The sequence below is a fragment of the Peromyscus californicus genome, unplaced genomic scaffold (assembly GCF_007827085.1).
Source record: "Peromyscus californicus insignis strain IS unplaced genomic scaffold, ASM782708v3 Scaffold_4__1_contigs__length_199733344, whole genome shotgun sequence".
In the NCBI taxonomy this organism is placed as follows: domain Eukaryota; kingdom Metazoa; phylum Chordata; class Mammalia; order Rodentia; family Cricetidae; genus Peromyscus; species Peromyscus californicus.
Genome location: NW_026294562.1, coordinates 25,368,725 through 25,385,549, shown reverse-complemented (window position 1 = coordinate 25,385,549; position 16,825 = coordinate 25,368,725). Strand labels below are relative to the sequence as shown.

General features: G+C 43.1%; 1 protein-coding gene across 12 annotated transcripts in view; it reads right to left on the bottom strand.

Annotated features, from left to right (window-relative positions):
- Cpeb3 (cytoplasmic polyadenylation element binding protein 3) overlaps positions 1–16,825 on the bottom strand; it is a 190,201-nt gene that overhangs the window by 12,599 nt on the left and 160,777 nt on the right. For 11 of the 12 annotated variants that reach the window (XM_052712070.1, XM_052712063.1, XM_052712067.1 and 8 more), the window contains one exon: positions 13,903–14,084. In XM_052712070.1, coding sequence (XP_052568030.1) covers positions 13,903–14,084 — 182 coding nt within the window. Of the gene's footprint in view, positions 1–13,902; positions 14,085–16,825 lie in introns of those variants that run through there. The other variant, XM_052712071.1, reaches the window with a different exon arrangement.

The window sequence follows — 16,825 nt, the reverse complement described above, 5'->3', positions numbered from 1 at the left end:
GTTCAAAGCCACCCTGGCTAGCTTAGGCTATACACTGGGACTCTTGTCTCAAAAAGAAGCATAAACTCCAGCTTTAGGGCCTCCCAAGAGAAACTGTGAATGTGAGCTTGACACAGCACATGTCTCTGTCAGAAAGAGTCTCTCCAATAGCTCCAGGAATGAATTATAGTAGCTGAAGAGGTAGAACTAATTTTGAAATTTTTTAACTTGGATAGGTTCAGAACATGTGTGGAAGTTGCCAATGAGAGAGATGCAGAAAATCAGCTGATGATAACATAAGCAAGCTGTCAACACAAAATCTTTAACAGCTGAAGGCAAATACAACAGACCTAAGTTAAGCAGAGCTGACAACCAAGACAGATAAGATTCAACACTTCCTAGTCAAGATATTCGTTAGGAGGACTGTGGATATGTGATGCAGGCAGGACAAGCATTTCTAACTGCGATGTTAGACTATTTTCTCTGGCCCAAGGAAGCATCCTAAGTTTACCATTTAAAAATAAGTTCCTGGAGCTGAAGAGATGGCTCTGCAGTCAGGGCACTTGATGCTCTTGAAGAGGACCTGAGTTTAGTTCCTGGTACCCACAGATGGCTCACAACCGCTTGTAATTTCAGCTCCAAGGGATCCGCCTTCCTCTTCTGACCTCCACGGCACTACACTCACATGCATATTTACCCCCCCCACCCCCCCACCCCCGCCACAGAAACACACTCATACATATAATTTAAAACAGAGTGAAAGGGCTTCCTGAGGCCTGAGAAACTGAACAAACTTATCTCCCCAAACGGAACAATTCTGACAGTGGCTTCACTGAGGCAGCACAGCTGGGACCTTCGTGCTCTGACACGACCCCACTTAGAATGTCTCAGGTGGAACTCCCACAGGTCTGCCAAGCCTTTGAGAAGTCATCTTCACCAAAGCCACCGACGGAAAAGTAGAGACTGCTGGACACGTGTAGGAATGCATCGGGTTCTTTAAAACCACTGTGTAAGGGCTAGGAAAAGGGCAGAGTTTATACCCGAAGTTCAAAACAATTGAAAAGTGTTCCAAAGTTAAGGATTAGGTATCATGGTTCCTGTCTCCAGATTGGCCTTACTGTGACTGGGGTATTCCATGAAAGGTTCTAGCTCACTTAGGCCATTTCCTATCGCACAGAGCCACATGTCTCCTTGGAAAAATCATTTAATGGGAGTACCCAAAGCCTTTAAGACATGCACTCAAAATTTTCTTGGCTTGAATCACAGACTACATCCCGACCTAAAAAAAACCACAGCCACCTTATTAATACTCCCAGTAATTACCACGCCCACCACAGTGCTAACGCAGGTCCCCCACCAGTAGGCTATACCAGGAAGAGCTAAATAGAATGCTTAGTGTCACCTGTCTGTGAGCTGAAATCCTGCAGTTTAAAAAGCAGATGGCAGATACCTAGGAAATGAAAGCAGCGATGTGCAAATAGATTTTTGCTAGCAACAAAAATCACCCACAACCTTCCAGATATAGCAAATTCAGTTATTAATTTTAGAGATGTCCTGGGGTAGACTGAAAAAAAATCTAGAGGGGGAATAGTTTGGATTTTATTTTCTTTTGCTTTATAAACGATAATCCTTACCATTTTTCACATTCTGAGATGCTAGGAGGTGAAAGGTTTAAAAGGATCCTGACGTCATCCCCACAGTTCAAAATGTACGACTGCACAGCTGGGTCTCGTGCCAACGCCTCCATCCATGTTTTATGAGTGTGGAGGTCTATAAGGTCTCTGGCCTTAAGATCATGCCTTTAAAAACCTTACATTTTAAAAATTCATTTGTGTGTGCGAACCATGGCATGTGCACGGAGGTCAGAGAACAACTTGTGGTATCTAACTGTCTCCTTCCACCATGGATCCCAGGGATGGGACTCGGGTCATCAGACATGGTGGCAATCATGGTTCATGAAGGACAGAAAGGACAGTTAGTAGAGTCCCACATGGCACACGGGTGAGCCCTCCAGCCTGGCTTCTCCACGCTGCTTGGGAATGGGACTGAAATGTGAACATAAATCAACCTTCAACAAGGACCGGGAACAAAATCTATACCAGGTGGAGGACAAAGACAAGACATTTGCTCGAAATCTGTGGTGAGCGAGGTGACTGTTGCAGCATCACTCCCTTAAGAACAAGCACTCACCGAGAGAGAGCTAGCTGGCCGACAGCACCTACCTGTAAGTTTGCAGATCCCGAGGGCTCTGTTAAAGTCAACAGCTAGGAAAAGGACGGTGCTCTTTTTCTGACTAGTCATCCCAAGAGCCCCGTCTACACCCAAATATGAATCAGAAAGAAAACGTTCCTTTGATACTGCATCTCACTGTGTTGCCCAGGCTGCCCTCAAACTTGTGACTCTTCTGCCTCAGCCTCCTGAGAAGCCGGAAGACCTGCACTACTGTGCACAGCGAGAAGAACATGTTGATCATGCTACAACAGGGTATTCACACTAAAAGTGACCACAAGTCCTGAGACCCAGAAAGACAGGTGAGGAGAAGCCAGAGTTCACAACTAGCCAAGAGAGCCTTGACAGAAAGCTTCCACACCATTCTAAAATCTCACTTGACTACACAAATAAATTCCCGTGAACAAGACTTTCTAATCAAAGGTGTGAGAGTTTCAGTGTTTGAAAAGAAGTCCAGGTTAGAATAGCTCCTTGGTTTAGGGTACTGGTTCCTCCCCAAAGGGCCCGACTAGACACAGCTATAGCTGGGAGGCTTTTGAGCCAGAGCAGGCTGGGACAAATAATAGTGATGAGACACAGGCCAGGTTACAGGAGCCCAGGCCACGGATCCCAGCAGAGACCACAGCAGTGAGATACAGGCCAGGTAACAGGAGCCCAGACCACGGATCCCAGCAGAGACCACAGCAGTGAGATACAGGCCAGGTTACAGGAGCCCAGACCACGGATCCCAGCAGAGACCACAGCAGTGAGACACAGGCCAGGTTACAGGAGCCCAGACCAAGGATCCCAGCAGAGACTACAGCAGTGAGACACAGCCTGAGTTACAGGAGTCCAGACCACAGATCCCAGCAGAGACCACAGCAGTGAGATACAGACTGAGTTACAGGAGCCCAGACCAAGGATCCCAGCAGAGACCACAGCAGTGAGATACAGGAGTCCAGACCACAGATCCCAGCAGAGGCCACAGCAGTGAGATACAGCCTGAGTTACAGGAGCCCAGACCAAGGATCCCAGCAGAGATCACAGCAGTTGAGACACAGGAGTCCAGACCACAGATCCCAGCAGAGACCACAGCAGTGAGATACAGGCTGGGTTACAGGAGCCCAGACTACAGATCCCAGCAGAAATCATCCAAAACAAGGTCCCAGAGCCCTCACACTTTTTGCTATTGGGTCATTTTATATATTCCAGCTGTGACTGGTCAGGGACAAACTGTAATATCAACACTTCACTTAGTATGGCTGCTGGGTCATCTTAATCTTCAAGTAGCTAAAAATACAATGCCTTTCAGTCTTCAGCAAATTCAGGCTCAATGTTTCCAGTAAAGAGAGAGAAGTAAAAAAGATTAAACATGTGAACTACTTAAGGTGCTTGCAAAGAAAGGGGCAAAGGATGGCATCTCATTAAATGAGAAAGGGGTGATTTTAAAAAGCACGAAAGCAAACAGTATGTACTATTACAATGTTCTTTAAAACCAGAGTATTCAAAAAGCCAAACTTTGTTAATTGAAACTCAGTCTCTCTAGTCCTCAATATAAAGTAGTAAAGGAAATACTATTTGTCAGTGGTATTCTAAATTTTTATTTTCTTAAATAAGACATATTAGGGGTTGGGGATGTAGCTCACTCAGTTGGTAGAGTATGTGAATAGCATGCAGAGAGTTCTGGGTTTGGTCCCCAGCACATAAACCAACTATGGTGGCACATGCCTGTAATCTCAACACTAAGGAGGCAGAGAGGAAGCATCAGAAGTTCAAGAGGAGCTTTGGTTACCAATAAGATTGAGGCTAGCTGGGGATAGATGAGATCCTCCAGGTCTCACAAAGAATATGGACAGAGGGACTTTGGATGAAAAGGAAGTGAGAAGGAAGAGGACACCTATGGGCAAAGCAACCACAACACATTATATTCATGTGGGCAGAGAGATGGCCCAGTGGTTAACAATGTGTAGTACACTTCCAGAGGACCCAGGTTCGATGCCAGCACCCACGCAGGGCAACTCATATTACATACACATATGAAATTATCAAGGAATAAATGCATTTTAAAATAATACCGGGCCATTGTAGATGCTTTGAAAAAGAAACTACCAGATAATCTCAAGTAACCCAAGAAAAGAGAAATTTGGGGGCTGGGGATGCAGCTCAGTAGTGAGATACTTGCCTGACATTCAAGAGGCCCTGTGTTTGATCTTTAATACCACAAAAGTCATAAATACTAAAGGATTATCAACTACATCTTCAATGCCCTGTCAATCATCACAGACATGCCCACAATACCTTTGTCTTACTCAATTCATCTGTGGCTACAAAAGCCATGTCAGGTTAAACACACTTAGAAAACAAAAGGATCGAGGAAGAAAAAATAATCAGCTGTGTATTCAATTGTGTGACTCTTTCATGTAATTTGAACACGGGAGGAAAAAAAGTTGAAAACACAGTATTTTCCCTAGACTATTATTCTCCATATATGATATATCTAGGAAGAGTCCTATGATAAAAATCATAGAAAAGTATGAAAATGTCACAATGAAATTATTATATGTTATATGCTAATTTAAAATTTTAATTTATAATAGGAAAATTATTTGTGTGAAAATGTGCCTCTTTTTTGGATCTTCAAAATGAAGGTTAGCACGAGAAAGATCCTAATATGTCCTAGATAAACTATTTACCTAACTTCTTTGAACAAGCATTTTCAAACTTTTTTGATGCACAAACTGATTTTTAAACATAAGATAAATTTTAAACAACCTAGAGACTCAGGTTTCATGGAGCACACTTTAGGATATGGTAGATTAGAGGAACTAACAATAGTAACATCCCTGGACAGGACAGACTTGCCTTCCCAGAGTCCTCCTCCTGCTTAAAAACTGAAAAACCAACAAATTTATCCCTTGTCTGAAATATGTGATTCCCTTCATCACCCAAAATTCTAATTATAGCCTTGAATGAACAACTCCCAGAAGATCTCCAACACCAACCACAGTCACAGAACCAGTGTGTTATCAGTGCTACTGAATACTGATTTGCAATTTTCAAACACTCATTCTCTCCCTCTCTCTCTCTTTCTCTCTCTCTCTCTCCACACACGCACACACACACAGGGGTTGGGGGAGACCACTGTTCTTTGAAGATATATCGTAAGAGCTGGGGAGAGAGCTCAGTGGATAAAGTCCATGTTGAATGACTGTGAAGACTGAATTATGGCTCTCACAAAGTCACGCAAAGGCTGGGCAGGTATGGCAACTGCCTGTAATCCCAGTATTTGGCAGGCAGAGACAGGGGCTCCTTGGAACAAGCTGGCTAGCCAGACTAGCTGGGATTGGTGAGCTCCAGGTTTACTAAAAGACGCTGGCTCAATAAAGCAGGCGAAGAATGACTGAGGAACACGACCTGATGCCAACTATGTGTGCGTATGTGCGCGCGCGCGCGCGCGCGCGCACACACACACACACACACACACACACACACACACACACACACCCCACACATTTGCACACCAGAAAAAGGTCTGTCAGTAGGCGTGTGGAGACCTTACATTAGCTGATTCTGGTCTATATCCTTTTCACTAGTAAAAAAGCTTTTATGAGCGGAAATGACAGAGCCTACCCAGTGTTCCCTGTGTGACACTGTCCAAGTCTCGCAAACCCAATGTAGAGGTTTCCAGGAGACATGACCAAGTTGTGCTAACCAATTGTTCGGGTGGGTTCAGAGTTTGATAAACAGATTGTTAGTATCAATCCATCAATCCAGTCATAGATTTTTGCTAGATGGAGTAAGAGTCAACTGACTTTTATACACTTTCTTCTTTTCTTTCTTTTTTTTTTCTTTTGTTTTTTTTAAGATGGGATTTCTTTGTGTAGTCTTGGCTGTCCTCAAATTTACTCTGTAGACCAGGCTGGCCTTGAACTCACAGAGATTCACCTGCCAACTGCTGGGATTAAAGGTATGCACCACCACTGCCTGCATACACTTGATACTGTTTTATCATTATCATATAAAGCAGGAAAATGCCCATATAAGAAGAGTGCCCATTTTCAGTGGTTTCCTTTTTCCACTGAAGGAGTCTCTCATGTGTCAGTGACCCAGGTGTGAGCTGCACAGAAGACTTGACTTCAGGACTTTCACAGCCCATAAGCATTCATTAGCATCCCTTCTAAAAACACATTAAAACAGACAAGGTGAGCACAGAGGTCATCATTTGCTCTGATTATACTTCGGTATTTTAGACTATTTCAGTTTTCTCTCAAAACTACCAGTAAAAGGAATACAAGCAAAATGTAATAGTAATTTCCATTCCAGTTACAGTTCAAAATCTTTTCTTTATCAGAGAAAAGATACCAACCGCCAAAGCATTTTTTTCTAAGCAAGATGGAAAAAGAAAACCCTGCAGTCTGTTAAGTGGAAAATGAAAAGGAACTTTAAATTTCACCTATGTGTCTTGGCTAACATCCAAACAGTGTTAGCTGACTGATGCCTGGGTCAAATGTTTCTAATTACATCTTCAACTAAGTATTTCCCTTATGCATAGGTACATTAAAAGAGGAGGAAAGACAATAATCAGCTGTGGACATATGGTTAGGCACAAGTTAAGTGGGCCAGGTTCATCAATAATCCAGAATAACATCTGTGTTGCCTAGGGAGTTCCCAAAGCACCTGTCCATCTGCCCTTTCCTTGATCTCTGGAATACGCTGAAGTACTTAAGCTGATGTTCTTATTACCACAGAACCCTCTGACCTTTCTGGTTTGTTTCTTCCCCAAGACAGGGTTTCTCTGTGTAGCTTTGGAGCCTGTCCTGGAACTCGCTCCGTAGACCAGGCTGGCCTTGAAGTCACAGAGCTCCGCCTGGCTCTGCCTCCCGAGTGCTGGGATTAAAGGCATGTGCTACTACCCCCACTCGCGCAACCCGCCCCCACCCCCCGACCTTTCTTAAGATCACAGCACAAGGGAGGAAAAGTCAATTCTCAAGCTAGTACTTTTAAACAGAGCAATGACTCTCCAAAGGGATGATGGAGGTGGGCATAACTGATCCCCTATTACACTCTAAGGGTCAGAGTTCAAGAACAGTCTGAAACATAAAGTAATAAAAAAAAAAAACTCTAAAAAAAACCCATAGGAAACTTCAGACTTACTTTGTTAATGCTCTAGCTACGTCCAGAAACACACGGGAGCTGTCCCAGCAACTCCATGAGCCCCTTGTTCCATGTCATAGATATTCTTGAAAAGTTATTTGAAATACCAAAACAAGTAAAAGTCTTTTGTTGTAGCTCTTCTTTCTTTTTATTTTTGAAGTGTCTCACTATGCTTCAGATTCATTACATACCCCAGGCTGGTCTTGAACTCATAACTTCCTGCATTAGCCTTCCTAAGATCATAGGCACTTGCCAGTACTTCTCATCGTGTGGACTGAGACTCCCTGGCAAACCTCTATCTCCAAAAAAATTTAGATTACAATTCATAGCAATAGCAAAATTATGGCTACAAAGTGGCAAGGAAAATAACTTTATGGTTGGGGTCCCCACAGCCTGAGGAACTGTATTAAAGGGCTGCAGCATTAGGAAGGTGAGCACCACTGCACTAAATAAACACAAACTTTAATAAGGGGCCTATGCTTTTTTCCCCCAGAGAATGAGTTTCTCTGTGTAGCCCTGGCTGTGCTGGAACCCACTCTGTAGATCAGCTGGCCTTGAACTCAGAGATCTACCTGCCTCTGCCTACCAAGTGCTGGGATTAAAGGTATGCCAATAATTTTTTTTCTTTTCTTTTTTTTTTTTTGACAGGGTTTCTTTATATAGTTCTAGCTGTCCTGGAACTCACTCTATGCACCAGACTAGCCTCCAACTCACAGAGATCCACCTGTCTCTGCCTTCCAAGTGCTGGGATTAAAAGTGTGCATCACCACCACCACCTAGCTTATAATTTTGAAATGCAGGTTTGAGCATTTAAGATTCCATGGAAGAACTGAGTTTGAAGACTCTTTGGGTCCCAAAGGGTGAGGGATATACTTCAGTGGAAGAACCCCTATCCCTAGCACCACACAAGAGGGACAAACAGACACGTGAACAAACAGAACATTAGGCCTGAGCTAAGCAGCGCGGCTAAGGAGCCCCCAAAGCTGAGGCAGCCCTGACCTAACTTGGGAGGTACCTTACGGAACTCTCTGAACATCCAGTTCTCCCTGTCATAGACTAAAGGATACTGGGTCAGGCCAGGTCCAATGTTAAGTCCAGGTTTAATATACTGTATGTGTCAAAGAATACCTTCCGATATTTAAGTAGCAAAGTCTAATTTTTTTTTTTAATTACTCAAATAAGTATCTTAACCAAGCAGAAAAGAAAAGCTGAGCAAGAGTTGTGTGGTGGACAGACAGGTATGGCAAAGGTCAGAAGAGAAGGATTTCCCATTCGCACTACCTCTCAATGAGCGTTCAGTCAATAGAAGAATCATTGATAAATATTCAATGCTGGTCCATTGCATGTCCTATTCTGAGTACACAACAGCTCCTCTGAAAAACACAGTCACTGCCCACATGGACTGTGTGATCTGCAACAGAGTAAATGGACGTTCAGGACCTGGTACTCAATGCCACAATGGCCTACAAAGTGTGATCTGATGATCTGTGGGGGGAGCCTTAAGTGTCAATGAATACATCATTCCTAAAACTACCACAATGAAGGTGAGGCCTGAAGGAAGGGTACTAGCCAGGTAATTGTAGGTTTGACCCTAAGAAATGGGACCAGTTATGGCTGGCTCAGGAAAAGGAGGAAGGAAAGGAGAGCAAGCATGGTACATGAAGGGTCATTTAGGAAAGTTCAAGGTTATCATTTGTTTGAACCTTTATCCAATAGGCAGAAGAATGTAACCAAAGGTTTAAATAGGGAAGTGATTTATTTTCAATTATGAGCTTATGAAAATATTCCGATTGCTTTACATGGGTCAGAAGTGGTGGCACGTGACTGTAACCCCAGCACTCAGTGGTCCCAGGCTGGAAGGTTGTAAGTTTGTAGTCATCCTGGGAGGCCCTGTCTCAAGACAAAACAAAAACTAAAAATAGAAGAATGATTTAGAGATAGACTATGGGGAAGTAACTCTCGATGTCCAGTGAGAGACAGCCCAGCCACCCTAACTCATTCTACACACAATCAAGTGCTCGTCCTACACCAGCACTCGTTGACACACCCTGTACGTATGTGTCAGAGTCAAAATCAGGACATGTATCTGTAAGGACTGCCAGGCTCTGCCCATTAGTCCCATTAGTCACCTGTAAGTCCTCTTGTGGCTAGACACAGCAGTAAGACATTATTGTATGGACGCAGCAACTCCTTTAACACACCCACAGGAGGGTTCCTGACTGAAGAGCACAGGTTGACTAAGCAGGGTCCTCTCCTGATGAGTGAAGTGAACATGGAGGATACAGGCAGTGTGGACCTGCCCCCAGGAGCTGCTACACAAGTGATCCTCTTATTGCACATACAAGGTTGGATGTGAAAATACCTCTGCCTGAAACCAATCTTGGTGACAGGTGCACAAGGGTACAAATATACTAAAAACATTTCAATAGCATTCTTTAAATGGGGGCGTTTTAGATATTCGAGTATCATAAAACAGCTCAATAAAGCTGTTACGAATCACCTGTCCACAAAGATAGAAGATTAGTGGATGAGTGAAAGGAAAGCAAAGTGTTAAAGCTACAGGATTGACTGTTCCAATGAATGTTGAATACTGACATGTTTTAAAGGGATAGGTAAGTCAGTAATTCTCTTAAGATGGATAGAAAAAAGTTAAATCTACAAAGGTCATATTTCTATATAAATTACCCCATCTAAAATCTTAATCTTAGCAACAATAACAATAAACAAATATAGATTGTCAAGAGATGTCTTGACAAATTTCAGTGGACAGAAAGAGATACAGAATATATTGATCTCTTATGAGAGCACACACGCCCAGACTCCCAAGGTTCCAGACACTTAATGGACTGTGGGACCTGACGGCCAAGCGCAGCTGCTGTGCAGCTGGCCCCCATTATTCTTCTCCTGGAGTGAGCAATGCAAGGGAGAAGGGCTGCCACAGGAGGCAAGTGGCTTTAACGTGCCAGGGTTCCATCGAGTCTACGTTTATACCCTTGAGGACGGCAACGGAGACGAAGGCTGACGCTATTTAAAACAGTCAGGGTTAAAGGTAACTCCAGGCTCACAGGAGAAGGAGAGGGCAGCACCTTAGAATCTTCAATAGCAACACAAATGGATTATGGGAACTGGGAGACACAGGCCCTTGACTTTTAGCACAGGTTTCATGGTCTTCACCATGAGAACACTGCAACACCCTGTAAGAGCTGTTCAGGAAAGGGGTGCCTATGACAGACATTCTCTGTAAGGAAATACAAATGTGCTTTATATAGTGGCAGCTCTCGAGAAAGCTCAAATGTAAAGTTTAGTAGAAATAGAAGTACGAACGAGCCTAAAACACATCTGTGAAGGATGCAGCTAACAGACTCCAAATGCCTAAGACAAGCATTGTGTGGTTATGCTCAGAGCAAGGACAAGAAGCCATAATAGTGAGGAGGGAGGGACTGCAATGTTTACAGGTCAACAGTAGCAAGAGCCCAAGTCGGCTCCCACTGCTTCCAGTGAAGGAGATGGGCTTTAGAAGAGTGAGGGCCGAGAAAAGATGAGAGGATGCAGCGGGGCTCCAAGAGAAGAAAGCGCCATGTGAGGACGCCGCCACTCTCCATGACTTCTGATGCGCCCGCTCAGATGACTATTGGAGAATAAACACCCCTCCCCTTTTCTCATTCACCATCCTCAGAGGGGAAAAAAGAAAGCTACATTCATGCCGATGAGAACCTAAAGTTCTCTAGGTAAACTTTAGTGCCCAGGTTTACCAGTGATGGATGGGATTGCAGCCTGAGTCAAGTGTATCAGACATCCAAAGGAAGAGGCATAATGAGCAGGCAGGTCCACCAGCAACAGCAGCAGGAGTGATGAGAACCCTTCAAAAAGTACCATGTGTGAATTCAAAAAAGTTTAGTAAGCATCTCAGACTGAACCAAGCAATAGTTACGGACTGGGGGTGAGTCTGAGAGACACTGTGCCTCTCTGTGGAGCTCAGTCTTGTATGAGAATTACTGTTAGAAAAGAGGAAGTGTGGGTACTTGAAAACCAGGAATAAAGTTGAATCTTTGTCATTTTTCTGAGTCTCCATTAACTCAGAGTGTTTCAAAATTCTGAAAAAAAAATTAATTTTAATTAACAAACCACTACCACTTGTTCTCAAGAAGTCCATAGAATATTTATTCTAATTTGCTCAGATACACATGCTAACAAGACATCTTGCTGACTATGAAAAATCCATTACCAACTGAAATTTTCACCCCCTAAGACACTATTACTACAGACACCACATACTGTGTCATAGGACATGGAGAAATCAAGCTGGTACTGATCTGGAAGCCTCATCCCTACTGGCTAGTTTTCATAATTTTGGAAAGGTCTATGCATGCTACCAAGGGAGAAAAGTAATCAACAGTTTTACCCGGCTGTGAACTATGTAAGAACAATAACAACTAGCCTGGTAAGTTATGCCCACTGGTGGAACAGTAGTATGAATGTTATGAGAGTAAACAGGCAGTTTCTGGTTGAGTGTAAGACCCACTCCACAAAACGAAACTCATAACTAGTACCATTAACTAACTGGTTCAAAAACCCATGGCTGACTAGGTCCTAGGTGCTAGCAAAGAATATAACACTAATATTCTGCTGAGTAGACATAGCAATAACTTGCTCTTAAATTCTTATCTTATACCTGCTAAAAAGTGTATCTGTCAGTCTTCATCAGAGAAGCTTCTTTTTGCAATAGATGGCAATTAACACAGAGAGCCATAACTGTTGGGCATGCAGAGACTGTGAGGCTGTGTAGGGCTCAGCTCTAAGTGGGACATCTGTATCACACTCCAACCCCAAAGCTTAGGGATCGTCACAGAAGAGGGACAGAAAGGTACTGTCAGAGGCAGTGACATCTGTGGTGAAACAGTATTTACTGAGCATGACACATGAGTTCACAGAGGCTATGACTACATGTACAAAAGATCAGGCCAACCTAAACCCCAACATGGATGGGAAGAGCTCATGGAGTCGTACCCCTGGCAGAGGAGCCATGGACAACTGATGCCTGCTGGGGGAGGGGACACCAGTTTTCCTCGGGGATACGGTTTCTGAAAGGCTGTCCGTGCTCTAGTAGATGGTTCTACATCCATGCACCTCTAGGCAGCACTAAGTGAACTCAATGAATTTAAAAACAGCACACGAAGTTGAGAGGGGAAAATTCTGGAAGGGACTAGGGGAGCAATTGGAGGGACAGGAGTGGAAGGTGGCTTTGATTTAAAAAAAAAAAAAAAATATATATATATATATATAATGCACCTAAGTTAAAATGTATTAGGTAACATTATAGCTGTAACATTTAAAAGAAAAATTCATATGAAATTATTTTATTCAGCTACTTTCTCTTAAAAGTCTCTTTAAAGGCACTGGTATAGCTTGGAAGCACTACACAGCTAATGCAACTTAATCTGAAGATGAATAGAGTTAATGGAGCACAGGATTCTAAATATCTCAGAAACTATTCAAAATTTAAAGTTTTTGGTAAAAATAAAAAAATAATTAACAAAGAAACCACTGCCACCTACTCTCAAGGAACCATAGAATATTTATTCTAAGTGCTGGCTTTTGTAATTTGATCAGAACACATGTTAACAAAATACAATCTTGCTGAACATGAAAAATGCATCACCAACAGAAATTTCCACTGAGATGCTAAGAACATTGTCTGTTACACAAAATTAATCAAAGAGGACTTCAGAGGGTGTGGTAAAGCTCCGTAACAGGAGGCTGCTTCATTCATTCCAATCCAGTCGGGGCCTCAAGGACATCCTCTATTCAGAAGCAAGAACAGCCACTGTGCCATTCATGGCAGAAGCTCAAGACTCTTCTTGTGTTCTTCTCCTCTGTGTATTTTAATCTAGGTTCTAGATTTACCCCTCCCACCCTCCGTTCTCCCAACGTTCCCAACAGTGGAGTGCTGTTCACTCTCCAACAAGCCAACAGAGCACACTGACTCCCTCAACCTGCCATGTCCTCTCTAGATCAAAGGAAGTTCACCCAACGCCTCCAGAGCCCCAGCAGGAGACAGAATGAGCAAATGGCAGGTAACACAGCATGCATGTGTGTGTATGTACACGTGTTTCATGAGTAATAAATTATGTGAGGCTGGAGAAGAGACTGAAGGGAATAGTATTTGGTTCCTGTGATTGCTACCAAGTGTGATGTTACAATTAAAGAATAAAGGCAAATTTTTATGTGTACTTCTGAACATGTCAATTCAAGTGTGTCTTAAGGTCAAAGAAGTGACCGACTCTCAATCTTTGTTAGGGCATTGCTACTAGTTTGGTACGCTAAATTCTGCAGATTTCTTTTCCTCACCTGGGAGAAAAAGAAGCAAGGCAGGAGGAGGTTCATGTATACCTTCAACACTAAGGATCCTCTCTTCTTCAGGCAAGCTCTATGGACTCACAGCATAATGCCGTGCAAGATGCAGCTGCTGTCTTCTGATCACAGAATACTGCCTTGCCCAGGGCCGCACAAAACAAACTTCATTGCTTCCCCATAGCAATTCTATTTTGAGCGGTTGCTTACCCGTTTGTCAATGTCATTGTGTTGAAGCTGCACAAAACGTGCACTGATGGCTGCAATGTAGCTCTGCTGATTGGAGAACGCAACACGCCCAGCACCTTTGGGGTACTTCAGCTCTGGATCTGTATCAATGCCAGCATAGCAAACACCACCATACAAACGGTCCATTATCATTGCGAGTTCAACTGCAAGAAAATAAACACGACTATGTATAACTATATGGAACAACTCACCCAGGAAAAGGAGGATCATGTAGTCTAATTATGAAAAGAAAACCCACAAGAAGGCTTATGAAGAACGTCCTTATCAGCCTTACAACTCCAGCAGAAGAGCTACTCATTGGATATTTTAAAGTAAAATACAAAATAATTTACATGTATTTACACAGGGGTTATGCCGTCATAACTAAAGCGACTGTATAAAAGGAACACTATCAGTAACCTGTCCTGATTGTTTAAATGTTTAAAACCTTAGCCCACTGGCCTGGGCCTGGGTAGGTAAAGCAATTCATGGTGGCCTAACAAATTAAAGAGAAACATCTACTTACAGAGCTTGAGACTGAATGAAACTTCTAATGCCTCCCTGCCTCATTAGAGCTCAGCTGGAATCCAGTCCTTATTCTGTCTAGAGACAATGTGTTTACAGATATAAAGTTTACAAATGTAAATCCTGGCACTGACAAAAAATGATAATGAAGAGTAGATTCTATTCCAACTGAGAAACAGCATCTCATCTTGAATTCTAAATAATAAAACTAGTTAATAATAACAGTAATGAATAGCCAAGAAAGCTGTTTCTAAGCTGTGAAAACACGCACCCTGCATCTCGTCATAGGTCTAAGCTAATGGTCTGTGTCTTGATTTGGTATATTTACAAAATGCTTACAGAGAAGTTATTTGGGGATTGGACTGTTCCAAAGGTCTGATATTAAAAACTTATGCCCACTGTCAGTCGGGGTACCCTCGAGAGACATGTGGCACTTACCTGTGCTGCCAACTGCCTGAGGTAATTGTTTACTTGAAAGCACCATCTCCGCCTATGGCCATTCCTTTCAGGCCACCACTAAATCCAAAGACTCAGGCCTACCCCTGGAAGTGACCTAAACACCCATTTTCTTTCAAAACCTACATATGGCACTTAGAAAAAAGAAAACAGACAGTGACCAGAGCCAATGCAGCAAAGAGCGCCACGCTCCGGTGGGGACGGGCAATGATTCTGCAGGGCTCAGTGGTGTGTTAGGATAACCCCTGAGGTCTACAAATAGATGCAAAGCCAAGTAGTACTCATTTTGGCATAATGAAATTGCAAAGGCAATAAGAAAAACTGTCACCATGTCAGAAAGGCTATTTTTGCACTTCAAAATTTCTTTTTATACTAGACTGCCTAATGATTTTTTTTTCCTAAATGCCCATTTAAAAAAAAAAAATAGGAAGAATGACCTACAACAAAGCAGTAAGTTTCAAGTGAGGAAATAAACTAGCATAGCAAGCAGCAGCCAGCCGTCCCAAATGTCCCATTATGGTCAGAATTCCTGCATCCCAACAGCCGGACACCACTGATTAAAGCTGAGTGGACTGTGCTACAGCTTCCAGGCAGCACCTTATACCATTCCCTTGCAAGATGCAACAAGAACTACACTTGTACCTGCATGTCAGAGGTCCCTGGTTCCTCTGATGACCTAACCTTTTCCTCATGGACAATGTTACTCTCAACAGAAAGCAGGGAACTCAAGGGAGGATTGTAAAACACAGCCATTAATGAATTTCTCTTAGTGAGATAGTAATCTCAAGGCCCAGGAAACTAGACACTAATTTTCCAAAGACCAGGTTTGCTCTAGAATGGAAAAGAAAGAAAACGCTCCCTAGGCCTGGTGAGTGGCCAGGAAAGGAACGTTGGCAAGGAACCAAATGGTATTGTCTTCCATAATGAGGACTCCAAAGGGAATTACAAAGGAAGCAGTGGGTGTAAGCTGGGAGCTCTGGCCCGAGAGGACTTAGAGTGTTAGCACATGCCTTTCTTTTCTTTTCTTTTGGTTTTTCAAGACCACAGCAGTCTCCAGAGGAGTTTTAGGGATCCCCTGATTCCAGAGGGCTCTTCCCATAAGCATAAACATTCCATTACTTTGTGATTCTCTTGCTGAAAAAGCATCTTCATATGCCAAAGACTAGATCATGACTGGCATTACTGGCAGTTAACTACTTCTGGTAAGAAGCAGAAACTCTCACCCTATTATACTTTTATAAAAATCATATAATTTCCAGAGCCAGGCGGTGGTGGCGCATGCCTTTAATCCCAGCACTCGGGAGGCAGAGGCAGGCGGATCTCTGTGAGTTCAAGGCCAGCCTGGTCTACAGAGTGAGTTCCAAGAAAGGCGCAAAGCTACACAGAGAAACTCTGTCTTGAAAATAAATAAATAAATAAATTTAAAAAATTCCATTCATGAGCTATCTAGTCATTTTTGCACGTATGTACACGTGTGTACATTCATGAGTATAGGGAGAGCACATGCATGTTCATGTGTGTGTAAGACCAGAGGTCAACCTGGGGTGTTATTCTTCAAGAGCTGTCTACCTTGGTTTTGATACAGGGTCTTTTGCTGGGCCCTGCAGCTTGCCTGTTAGGCTAGGCTGGCTGGCCAATGAGCCCCACAGGTCCTCCTGCCTCTGCCTCCTCAGCACTGAGGTTGTAAGCATCCACTACTGTGCCTGGGTATACCTATGGGGGTTCTGGGGATAAAATCTTCCTTATGGGTTGAGTGTTCTCCCTAGTCCTGTGGTATTTTCTTGGTGATCAAAAAGTCTCCACATAATTGAGCAACCATGTTTTGCTCAAGTGAAAGGCAGTTTGTTGAAAAGGTAGGAGAAACCAAAGTGGCTAAGGGAAGAGTGTTTGCTTTCAAGGAAGTTGACAAATGTTCAATCTCTCT